Consider the following 12,500-nt stretch of genomic DNA (forward strand, 5'->3'; position numbering starts at 1 on the left):
GCCAATGCTCATCAGGGTCTTGACCGGTGGCGAAAGTACTATGTACTTTGAGGCAGAGTACGCAGGTTCGAATCCCGTTCAGCCGTTACTTCTCTGTCCAGGTGTCGAATCCTGTTCACCATTTGCTTCTCTTTTCAGGTGTCGAATCCTGTTCATCATTTGCTTCTCTGTGCAGGTGTCGAATATTATTGTTCACCCTTTGCTTCTCTGTGCAGGTGTCATCCAGTAGCAGATCTCCGTATTTCCTCTATTTTTGTTTTGTTTTCCTGGGTGGTATGGACGGCGTGCTCTGTGGGAGAGCAGGGGAGATGATGGCTTAACATTGGAACATAAGACTCGAGGATCGTTTAAAGGCATATAGAGTACGAGTGCTTAGAAGGATTTTATTTATGCAAGCCAATCTTAGTCAAGTCGCAGAGTGTCTGTCTTGGAGACAGGTTAGGTGTGATGTCCACCCGCAACTCCTTTTCATTTCCTGATTGTTTGAGTTGTGACCGTAGATGATAGAGTCCGCTAAATGATGATTGCTTTGCAATTTTAGATGCAGTTTTTCATCGCATTTGCAAAAAAGAAATCAAATGTAGATGTAAACCCAGAGAATACAGCTTTGGAAAAAATTCGGGGAACTGGAGCACAGATCCAAAAATCAAGAGCCCCTGAAGAGGGGTATCACATGTAGAGAAGCTTTAAAAAAAGACGTAAATGTGAAGACTGCCACCAGGCAGTCTTATAAAGCTCTTAGGAAACTCTTATAAAGATCTTATAAAGCTCCTCTATATAATGTGATATTTTTGGCATTATGCAATTGAAAAAGTACATCCTAAATTGCAAATCACTTGAAAAGGCCTTCATAATGCACACTGTTCAATTTTTTTATCTGTATAGAAGAACTTCATTAAAAAAACTTCATTGATTTCTCACTATAATTTTCACATTTCTACAATCTATCTCGATTAACTGCACTTTACTGTAGTTTCATATTTTATAATGTCTATTGTACTTAGGATCCTGCAAGTAGGACTAGTGGAAGAGAGGAATTTCTTGATGACAAGCAAAAAAATCTCACATAAAAACACAAACATGGAAATTAGGCTGGATTGTATAACTGGAGTTACTAAGAATCCCTTAGAGGTAGACAAAATCATTCACAGGGACACACACACACACACACACACACACACACACACACACACACACACACACACACACACACACACACACACTAAATCACTATTGCAAATCAATTGCAAGACAAAACAAGCCTATCAAGTCATCAATTACAAAACATTACGGCCGAACAAAAACTCGACCACTAGTCCCACGACAGCGGGCCACCCGCACCCGCAACTCCACAACAACGAGTTTATTATTAATACAAAAACCGGTTTTGGGGGGGGTTGGACAGTTCTCTAAAACCCATTAAAGAGAGAGAGAAAGGGAGAGAGAGAGAGAGAGAGAGAGAGAGAGAGAGAGAGAGAGAGAGAGAGAGAGAAGAGAAAAGCAGCGGAGCAGTAAGGCCCGCCGCTAAAAATCTTACGTAGTGCACAATGATGGCCTGGCTTTTAGGCGTCCATTACGGCTGTATTAAGTCCTCCAGCCTTTTTCTTCTATCATTGTCGCCGGAAAACTGACGTAGTAAACATTGACAGTCTCACGCAGGACGTCTCTCTCTCTCTCTCTCTCTCTCTCTCTCTCCACAACAATCTGAGCATTTGTATTTTTCTGTTATATTATAATAATAATAATTATTATTATCAGAAAAAAATAGTGTGATAGTGACCCAAACAGTAGTTTGCCTACCTGAATATTTACGTCCGTATTTATACATGTGTTTGTATTTATATGTTTAACACATATAATCTCTTTATATGCATGCACCTTTGTATATATTTTTTTGTGATATAGACTGTATATATTTCTTTTGTGATAGACTAAATGATAAGGTGTTTATATAATATTTATAATTATAGTAATTAATAATCATAATTATTTTCCATCAGGATGAATTACTTTTAAATTATCTTTGTATGACTGTTCAAGATTAATCGAGAGTTTCGAATATGTTCGGATGAGGCTAAAGTACAGTGTATGGTTGATCAATTTATTTTCGTGATGTGTGGTTTCGAACACTCCCGTCATTGATGTCCTTGACTTGTTCTCTCTTGCAGTCAAACAGCGATAAGGGCGACAGCTTGACCTCAATCTCAGTTTTTTCACCCAAATCGCCGCCGCCCATGGGTCAGTTCAACATGCCTGCTGAAATCTTCCAGGTCAGTTGAAATTTTGAGTTTTTTCCCCCGTCCACTCCTCCCTATTCCTCCTCTTTCTGATTCCCCAGTCTTCAGGGCTTGAAACTTAATGCTAAGGACCTAAAAGTGATGTTCAGGGTCTTGACAAATGATGTTGAAACCCTGATATCAGGGTTAGGGGTTCAAGATATAAAAGTTCAGGTTCTGAAGGCATGGTGTGAGTTCTCCCAGACACGGTAGCAGGTTACGATGAACTACTAGTAATAACAGAATACAGGCTGCACTTCTGTTGCTACTAACAACTGTCTCCAGCAAAATAAAAATGTAAACCTGCTTTGAGAAACCGTTTACACACGTAGTTTATGCCATAAAATGAAGCTAATGCCTTGAGGAACGTGGTGAATGCTGAAGGATTGAAGTCTTTATCTTAAGAATTGCAGCCTGAGCCATCATTAGGATCGCAGTCAGAGCCTTAAGGATAGCAGCCAAGACGTCAGAGATAGCATTCAAGGCCTTAAGAACTGTTTGTAAGGTACTGGAGTTATCTTAACCTGCTAAAACGTGGGATATGTATATATTTCTGTCAAAATACTTTCTACTAAGCTGAGATTAGTGATCACTAGATCACTAATCTCTAAAGCCACTGCGTAGTGAATCAAGATACGCTCATACACCCTTCAAGTGATTGTCTTGCATTAAGGCTTCTGCCGTTTAGTCACGAACCTTTAATAATTGGCCTAGATTATCTAATGGCGTTGTTTACTACGTGAAATCATCGGGGACGTCAGTTGACTGGTTGGAATGATTCAGTCATTTGTAACATTTGCTGGCTTAATTTTGCCACGCAGAAAACCGATTCCTTTGAGACAGAAAGATATATACTTCCCTTACCTCCTCTTCTCTTTGAATCTTATACTGTTGTATTTGTTAGTCTATAGTTCACTTAGTGTTTCAGTGCTAGCTTTAATTAATGCTATAATGTGATATTAACGTTAGTAATGTCGATTTTTGCGAGACTCGATAAATAATTTCAAGATAGACATTTCTGAAGTCATAATTGCTACAAATGAAGCTCATAATATTTGCATTTGTCTATACATTTTGATCCAATTTTTATACATGTTATAACTGTGTACGACGACCTGTTTTGTTTTGACATACACCACGACTTATCATCAAAATTTTGACATCTGTGTTAACACTGAAATGTTTGTCCACCGACTCAACACACTCACGAGTTGTGACTAGCTCTTGTTTTTGTCTTTTGCGGAGTCAGCTACTTGGACTGATTGCAAAAATTCTGACATTAACAGCAATCCCGACGACCTAAATTGGAAGTTTTTTTAAGTGTTTATGTATGTATGCCATTACAGTACATACTGAAGGTAGGTTGAAAAAAATGTAGCTGACGAATAATGCATACTCGAAGTATGCATTATGAATACACAACATGCATATAGCTGTTTCTAACTTCCCTTTGATTTAGAATTTATATTTCATACATATACATTTTAGGTACGTCTTTTTCACTGACTTATACATGGCGCATGTATTATCTGACGTCACAAATAGATAACGAATGCTTGGGTACCAAGCTTGAACACTAAGCTTGGACACCAAGCTCTAACAGCAATCTTGGACACCAACCTAGAACGAACCTTCCATCTGTTAAATAAGGATTCAGTGCTACTGGGGTGTCTTTCTCTTTAACTGTATCGTATAACATTCTAGAAGTGTCTTTGCTTTTCTTGAGCTATACATCATGCACTCGTTACGCAAGTCTGTAAAGACTCAGGGAAGACAGTGAAGACAGTCTGGGAAATCAAGAAGTAAAGACAGCCAGAGAAAACAGTTTGTGATCACAGTTTGTGAAAACAGTCTGTGAAAGTGTGAAGATAGTCTGTAAAGATAGTCGGTAAGGATAGTCGGTAAGGATAGTCGGTGAAGATAGCCGGTGAAGTCAGTAAATGAAGACAAAATCAGAGACATCTACAGAGGGTTAACTTCGCTAACAACACGAGGCACGAACACAAATGAAAATCTTCATCGATTATATTGCTTGTCACCTCAAGGTAAAGACAAGCTTATGAAACACCAAGAATATATTTGTCTTACAGATTTTTTTTTCCTTGAGACTCTTTCCTCAATTTAAAAAAAAAAGACCAAAAAGGGTTTAATAACGTCATCATACTTATAAAAATGCAGTTTGAAAATCATTATTGCCAACAACGAGAAAATATAACACCATTGCATAACATATTATATATATATATATATATATATATATATATATATATATATATATATATATATATATATATATATATATATATATACGTATATATATATATATACGTATATATATATATATAATAATAATAAGTTGCCACTGAGACAACGTTTCTGTGTTTTTTGGATTTTTATCATTAAAGTTCGTCAATAAAAGTTAGAGAGCATTGAGCGTTGTCTTAATAAAAGCTTGTTCTGGGTATTGTGTATCTTGACTATTGTGGGCAACACGCCATTTGCATCAGTGAAGGCTTTTGTTAACTTTACTCTGACAAATTTGGTGACACGCTGGGAACAAGAAACGGAATTTTTGTGACAATTGACACCACACACACACACGCACACACACACACACACACACACACACACACATACCCACACACCCACACACCCACACACCCACACACCCACACACCCGCACACATACACACTCGTCCATGGTGCTCAGTACTGGGGAACGCACTTTGCCCGGTCAGGTCGAGGGCTGCCTTCTCTCTACGCTGACATACGCCAGTTCCACCAACGCACCGCGTCTAAACGCGGCAGGACTGGCCCGCTGTCTACGCGAGCATACGCCAGTGAAACCAACGCATCGCTTCTCATCTCGTCTGAAAACTGAGACGCATTTGTCATGCGTAGCTTGTTATGACGTGTGTGTAAATGTTTTATACCGCAATCTCTATTTTTCCCGTCTTTTCTGTTGCGTTCATGCATTATCCGGGCCTTGGCATTTACATCGAAGAGGGGATTAACCGCCCCCTCCCCCTGTCCCTCCGGTTGTATCCCAAGGCAGAGAGGGATAGAGGCTTTGGGGATGGGTGCTGTAAGGGTGATATTTGCATGCATCTATCGGCAGCTGGTTGTGTTCGTCTGTCATTACGCGTGGCCTCTTATCAGAGAGAACGATAGTAAAAGATTTGTTATAGAATGTAATGTGTCCTAATTGATCACTAATTTTCACTAACTTTCGTCTAATAATCCCCCCTTGCACGCATATTTTTTGTTATTAACCCACGTTTACAGTTTGAAAAATATTTGATAAAAAATAATAAGGGCACAGATATCAACAGAATAGGAAAGGGTGATAATTTATGAAGCGGGAAAGTGAAACGTAAGGCAAATTGGCTAAACGTAATGAAAGTTTTAGTACTGGGGACTGAACGTCACTTGGAAGGTCCCGACAAATTGGCTGGTCAGCTTTGCAAAAATATGGACAAAAATCTTGTCGAAGAGAGGGGGTCAGAAGGTCATAGTTTTGACCGAGAGGATGGTTTGGTGTTGGAGAAGTTGTTGGTGAGGGTGTTGGTGGGGGTGTTGGAGGTGGTGATTTGGTGTGGATGTTGATGTTGAAGGTGGTGTTGTAGGTGGTAGTGGTGATGTTGCAGGTGGAGGCATTGGTGGTGGTGTAGGTGGTACTGGTGGTGTTGTAGGTAGTAGTGGTGGTGTTGTAGGTGGAGACAGTGGTGGTGTTGCAGGTGGTAGTGGTGGTGTTGCAGGTGGTAGTGGTGGTGTTGCAGGTGGAGGGAGTGGTGATGTTGCAGGTGGAGTCAGTGGTGTTGCAGGTGGAGTCAGTGGTGTTGCAGGTGGAGGTGGTAGTGGTGTTGCATGTAGAGGCAGTCGTAGTGCTGCAGGTGGAGGCAGTCGTAGTGCTGCAGGTGGAGGCAGTCGTAGTGCTGCAGGTGGAGGCAGTCGTAGTGCTGCAGGTGGAGGCAGTCGTAGTGCTGCAGGTGGAGGCAGTCGTAGTGCTGCAGGTGAAGGCAGTCGTTGTGCTGCAGGTGGAGGCAGTCGTAGTGCTGTAGGTGGAGGCAGTCGTAGTGCTGCAGGTGGAGGCAGTCGTAGTGCTGCAGGTGGAGGCAGTCGTAGTGCTGCAGGTGGAGGCAGTCGTAGTGCTGCAGGTGGAGGCAGTCGTAGTGCTGTAGGTGGAGGCAGTCGTAGTGCTGCAGGTGGAGGCAGTGGCGGTGCTGTAGGTGGAGGCAGTCGTAGTGCTGTAGGTGGAGGCAGTCGTAGTGCTGCAGGTGGAGGTAGTCGTTGTGCTGCAGGTGGAGGCAGTCGTTGTGCTGTAGGTGGAGGCAGTCGTAGTGCTGCAGGTGGAGGCAGTGGCGGTGCTGCAGGTGGAGGCAGTCGTAGTGCTGCAGGTGGAGGCAGTCGTAGTGCTGCAGGTGGAGGCAGTGGTGGTGCTGCAGGTGGAGGCAGTCGTAGTGCTGCAGGTGGAGGCAGTCGTTGTGCTGCAGGTGAAGGCAGTCGTTGTGCTGCAGGTGGAGGCAGTCGTAGTGCTGCAGGTGGAGGCAGTGGTGGTGCTGCAGGTGGAGGCAGTCGTAGTGCTGCAGGTGGAGGCAGTCGTAGTGCTGCAGGTGAAGGCAGTCGTTGTGCTGCAGGTGGAGGCAGTCGTAGTGCTGCAGGTGGAGGCAGTCGTAGTGCTGCAGGTGAAGGCAGTCGTTGTGCTGCAGGTGGAGGCAGTCGTAGTGCTGCAGGTGGAGGCAGTCGTAGTGCTGCAGGTGGAGGCAGTCGTAGTGCTGCAGGTGGAGGCAGTCGTAGTGCTGCAGGTGGAGGCAGTGGTGGTGCTGCAGGTGGAGGCAGTCGTAGTGCTGCAGGTGAAGGCAGTCGTTGTGCTGCAGGTGGAGGCAGTCGTTGTGCTGCAGGTGGAGGCAGTCGTAGTGCTGCAGGTGGAGGCAGTGGCGGTGCTGCAGGTGGAGGCAGTCGTAGTGCTGTAGGTGGAGGCAGTCGTAGTGCTGCAGGTGAAGGCAGTCGTAGTGCTGCAGGTGGAGGCAGTCGTAGTGCTGCAGGTGGAGGCAGTCGTAGTGCTGCAGGTGGAGGCAGTTTTTAGTGCTGCAGGTGAAATCAGTGATGGTGTTGCAGGTGGAGGCAGTGGTGGTGTTGTACGTAGAGGCAGTGGTGGTGGTGTACGTAGAGGCAGTGGTGGTGGTGTACGTAGAGGCAGTGGTGAGTACTTCCTTCAGTTTGCTGAATGCCACAACAAAGCCTGCTAGGTTAATGAATGAAGCCGTCAAAGCCGTCACTTATAAGTGGTGTGTTTATACTAGGTTTTCTTTTGTTTGATTTACTATACAATCTGAACAAGATTCTAGTTAGACTGTGAATGTGTGGAATGAGTTGTGAGAGTTTCCTTGTGTTGTAGGATGCACTGTTTGTGTGTGTGTATGTACATATGTGTGGGCTATTGTGTGGGTAAGTGGATAATGAAAGAATATATGGTTCATGTGAGACGTGAGGCTAGGCAGCTGACGCAGTAACAGACGTACACTAGCAGCAGCAGCAGCAGCACCAGCATCAACATAAACACAAGCAGCAACAACACTAGTAGTAAGAACAACAGTAGTACTAATAATGGATGCAGTAGTACGACCAACAGCAACGCTAGAGGAAAGAGCAGGAGTTTAGCAGCGGACAGAAGTAGCAGCAACAACAACAGAAACACACACAGCAAGAACACCAGTAGTAGAAGAAAGGCAGCGGAAGAGCAGAAGGCTCTTCTGGAGCCAGTAACAGACAATTATTGACCCACGTTTACAGCAACTCTAAGCAGATTACGGAGGAGTTGCTGGTAAACTTGTTTACGGACACAAAACAGTCTGTGTGGAGGAGATGTTTTGCTCCTGGTTGATAAGCGGATTAGCGAGGGTGTTTTGTTTATTTTTGCTGCTGAGAACAATTGGTGGCCAGTGCTGGGCATGCGCACCTAGGCTTGACTTTCCAGATACACTATGCGTCTATGACAACAGACTTGGTGTGCTTCACCACGCAATGTGTGGAGGGGAAAACATAAGAATGAGTGTTGTTGTAAGGTCGGCTGGAGTGAAAGCACAAGCTGCTGAATATTTTCCCGGGGGAACGTTTCGCACTGTGTAGAACTTTATCAAGATAATGACTTAATAAAAGCTCTATATAGTGCGAAACATAACTTGATTAAGCTTTAAAAATTACGAAATGGAATACCAATAAAAACTTGCCAAACCAGACCAGTTCTGCCTTCGTCATGTTTACACACCAGTAATACACCGTAACATGTAGGTCTACTGGCCTACACTACCCTGGTCCTACTTACCTCCTCCCCCTTAAGTGTCTAAAGATTATATTTAGATTTTGCCACCGAATTGGCTAGTTTATTGTGCACCCCGTATCCATCCCGTGGATGGTAGCGCAAGAAAATATGCACACACAAAACGCCTAGGAACTAGGCCCCAAAGGGTTAATCTAAACTGTATTTAAAAGTACCCAATATTGTCTCTAGCTGTTTGCTCCAGTCATCCACCAGTCTATTTCCAAATCAGAGCTTCCCTATATTCTTTCTAAATCTGAAATTGTCCAATTACAATCCGGTGATACGAGTTCTGAGTTATTACCACAACCCTATTAGTATCCCATTATTTATTTCTCTTTCATTTATATACTATTATCATGTCTCCCACCCTTCAAATTGGGGTCACTTGATACTGGTGAAGGGAGTTGGAGAGGTGAAGTTGTTAGGGGTGAGGGTGCTGTAGGGGATGAAGGGAGCATCTTTGTAAGTGTTGGTGTAAGGAGCGGTCGGGATGTCTAGAGTTGTGTTGTGTTGTGGTGTGTGTGTGTGTGTTTGATCTTAAATACGTATGTGTGTGTGTATGGTATGTGTGTCATTCAAACACATACAACCATGTAGCAGAATCACTGACAGACGTCAAATCAACACCTAGGTCACTGACACCACCAATACCACCATGATTCAACATTTTTCATATAAAACATTAAAAGCAAATCTACAAAAATACAGCAAAAAAAAAAAAAAAACAGTAAGTTAGTCTCAAAACGGTCCTAAAAAAATAGTAAGAATGAACGCTTTAAAAAAAAATTAGAAAAAGTTAAAGTTGGAAAAAAGAACTTAAGCATCTTCACACACAAAAATGAGCACAAAAAAATGACCAAGTAAATGCACTCGTGGGCATGAAAAGAGACGTAGCTCTTCCCCCACACAACTATGATAACACACACACTCGTGTAAAAAGAATCTGTATACACTCGCGCAAACAGAATGACGACCACGGTAAAAGAAAAGACCACTGAAACTCCTCACTAAGACTTGCTAAAAAAGAGAGTATAATATATATTTTATGACGACTGTATATATATATATATATATATATATATATATATATATATATATATATATATATATATATATATATATATATATATATATATATAGTTGAAAAATTAGAATTGGCTCTCACAAGTGTCTTGCTCTTGTGCCTTCCATACAAGTGGCTAACCTGGGGCCCCCACAAAAGTGGCTAACCCTGGGGCCCCCACAAAAGTGGCTAGCCCTGGGGTCCCCACAAAAGTGGCTTGCATTCGGGCCCCCCCAAAAAATAATTCGACACTGCTCCCATTATTTCCCATCTGCCACACATCCCCCATAATCTAAGAACACAGACAGGCTTTAAGTCGAGGTTACTAAGCATTGGGAAACCTTTTGTTTCACAAGGCTTCACCAGCACTGATGCTTTATCAAGGTACTCCGTGAAACCCCCGGTGTAGGCGAAACGTCTTGTAATAAGGATTGTTCCCTTGCTTAATGTGTCTGAATCTGCCATAATTTCCCACATTACAAGTGGGTGAATCTGTCGTAGTTTCCCCGCACTACGAGGCTCGCCAGTGTAGCTCTGTGACTATTCCCCAGATAAATGAAGTATAAATGTAGCCTCGGTTTACATACATATTTAAAATACTCCGGCGGACAGTATTCGGCTCCTCATTTCCCCAGCGTTGTAAAAATTGTCTCTGTGTCCTCCACTCAAGTGGTATTCCAAACCAATTACTTCCAACCCACTTGTGAGAAAAGTAGAGTTTGTCTCTCGGAGGATCGAGCCGTCACCACTACTTGGGCTGAATGCCATACACTCGGGTTTAACTCTTCATAATATTGCATACGTCTGTGTAGGGAGAACCTGCCGGCTTGACGATCTAGTTTCTTAATTTTGAAACACCTCAAACTCCAGCCAAAATTCTTTAATTATATCGCAGGAAATCAAGGAAAAAAATCTTTTTGGCCTCTGGGCAATGTGTGTGTGTGTGTGTGTGTGTGTGTGTGTGTGTGTGTGTGTGTGTGTGTGTGTGTGTCATCGAAATGCATTCGCTGTCTAGCCACAAAACACACTACCTCAAACTTCCACCCCAAAATTATAGATTTCTGCTTAAGGCCCAGCCGTATTTACTCCTGAAACTACGCACGGAATATATATATATATATATATATATATATATATATATATATATATATATATATATATATATATATATATATATATATATATATATATATATATAATATATATAAAGCTGGTTAGATATAAGGAGCGTCCGGGAGGAATGGGTAAGAGAGGAGACTTCTCACGGTTTCCCAAAGCATAAATTGTTGAGTAGCAGATGATTTTCGATTTAGTAAGGTGGGTGTCGCCGTCTCTTACATATTAAAATCTTATTCATCATTCATACGATGAAAGCCGGTCTTCACATATCATCCACGGCTAACTTGTTGGAGGGCTAGGCTTGTCTGCAGGTATGTTACAAGACATGCGGAGAGCTGATCTACATTGAGAGACTGTGTTTCGTTCTAAGTAGAGTTTTTAGAGCTCTGCTTAGAGATATAAGTTGTTCTGAGTAGAGTTTCTCTCTGCTTTAAGTGATTTTCTTATTACTATATTTGTGGAAACTTTGCTTTTCACTTCTCGTCTGTTACCAAGCACAGTAACATGAACAACACTGACATCATTAACAACACTGACATCATCATCAACAAAACTGACATCATTAGCAACAACACTGACATGACACTACATAACACTACATAACACTGCATTACTTCATGTTGTATTGCTGCATGCTGTATCACTACATGCTGTATTACTACATGCTGTACTTTAAACAGTAAACACCTTCTTTTGCCGGAAGAATTCTACACGATTCTACCCATCGCAATCACAGGATTTTTTTTTTTTGTATAAGGAAGGGACATGAAGTGTTTTTGAAGTGCCTTGTAATGATGAATTAAGTACGTGCCACACCCCGGTGTCTTTAATCTGGAGACGTTTCGCCAATAGATATTTTTTACCAATTCAATACAGAGGTGAGTGAATGACAAGTCTTTCTGCCTCGATGTTCACCACTACGGTGGTGAATACTCAGGCTCAGGAATTATTATCTCATATTCTACCGTCTCTGTTTGCAACACCTTCGTGACCGAGGAGGTGATTACCTCATTCACTCTCTCTACTTACACGGTGTATGGATGCGACAAAGGTTGGCGAGAAGTCATAAGAACGATACCCAGGTGTTTCACATGTCTTATTCGTCAAGTTGTTGATTTTGTATACCATTAATGATCATTTTGACCCTGTAATGTCATCAAACCTTATTCTTAAAAAGTTTTTCCTAAGAATAACTCTAATCAGAGCCTAATTTTGTTTAAAATTTAAATTGAAAGTGTTAGAATGCTCTCGGTAGAGCTTATCGTTTATTTTTGTGTTATGAAGTCCATGAACGAGTTTTTAGAGGTTGATTCATATCGAAATGTGTTAGGAAGTGCTCGATGGGAGGTCATTAGAGTTTAATTTTTATTGGAATTGTGTTAGGAAGTGCTTAATAGAAGTTAGTAGAGCTTAAATTTTCATCTGAATTGTATTAGGAAGTGCATGGTAGATAGAGTATGGGGCCTTAAAAATCCTGGCAAGCTCTCACGAATTCTTTACGTTTTTTTGACTGTGAGATGAGTCTGCTTAATTCTGAACTGCAGCGTATGATTTCCCCTTAAAATGTTCACTTTAAAAGCTGCTCCGAGGATTGATCTTAATCCAAGCGGAAAATGACAGGAATGATCTCAGGTGGAGTTTAGGGGAAAGATGAGTGTGTGGAGAGATGAGTGTGGGAAGAGATGAGTGTGGGGAGAGATGAATGTGGGCAGAGATGAGT

At 42.0% G+C, this 12,500-nt stretch overlaps 1 protein-coding gene across 6 annotated transcripts in view; it reads left to right on the forward strand.

The window, feature by feature from the left end:
- dati (datilografo) overlaps positions 1-12,500 on the forward strand; it is a 1,344,633-nt gene that overhangs the window by 689,909 nt on the left and 642,224 nt on the right. For all 6 annotated transcript variants that reach the window (XM_053784635.2, XM_053784636.2, XM_053784634.2 and 3 more), the window contains exon 4: positions 2,169-2,270. In XM_053784635.2, the coding sequence (XP_053640610.1) occupies positions 2,169-2,270 (102 nt within the window). The remainder of the gene's footprint in view (positions 1-2,168; positions 2,271-12,500) is intronic.

The sequence above is a fragment of the Cherax quadricarinatus genome, chromosome 60, assembly GCF_038502225.1.
Source record: "Cherax quadricarinatus isolate ZL_2023a chromosome 60, ASM3850222v1, whole genome shotgun sequence".
NCBI classification, from domain to species: Eukaryota; Metazoa; Arthropoda; class Malacostraca; order Decapoda; family Parastacidae; genus Cherax; species Cherax quadricarinatus.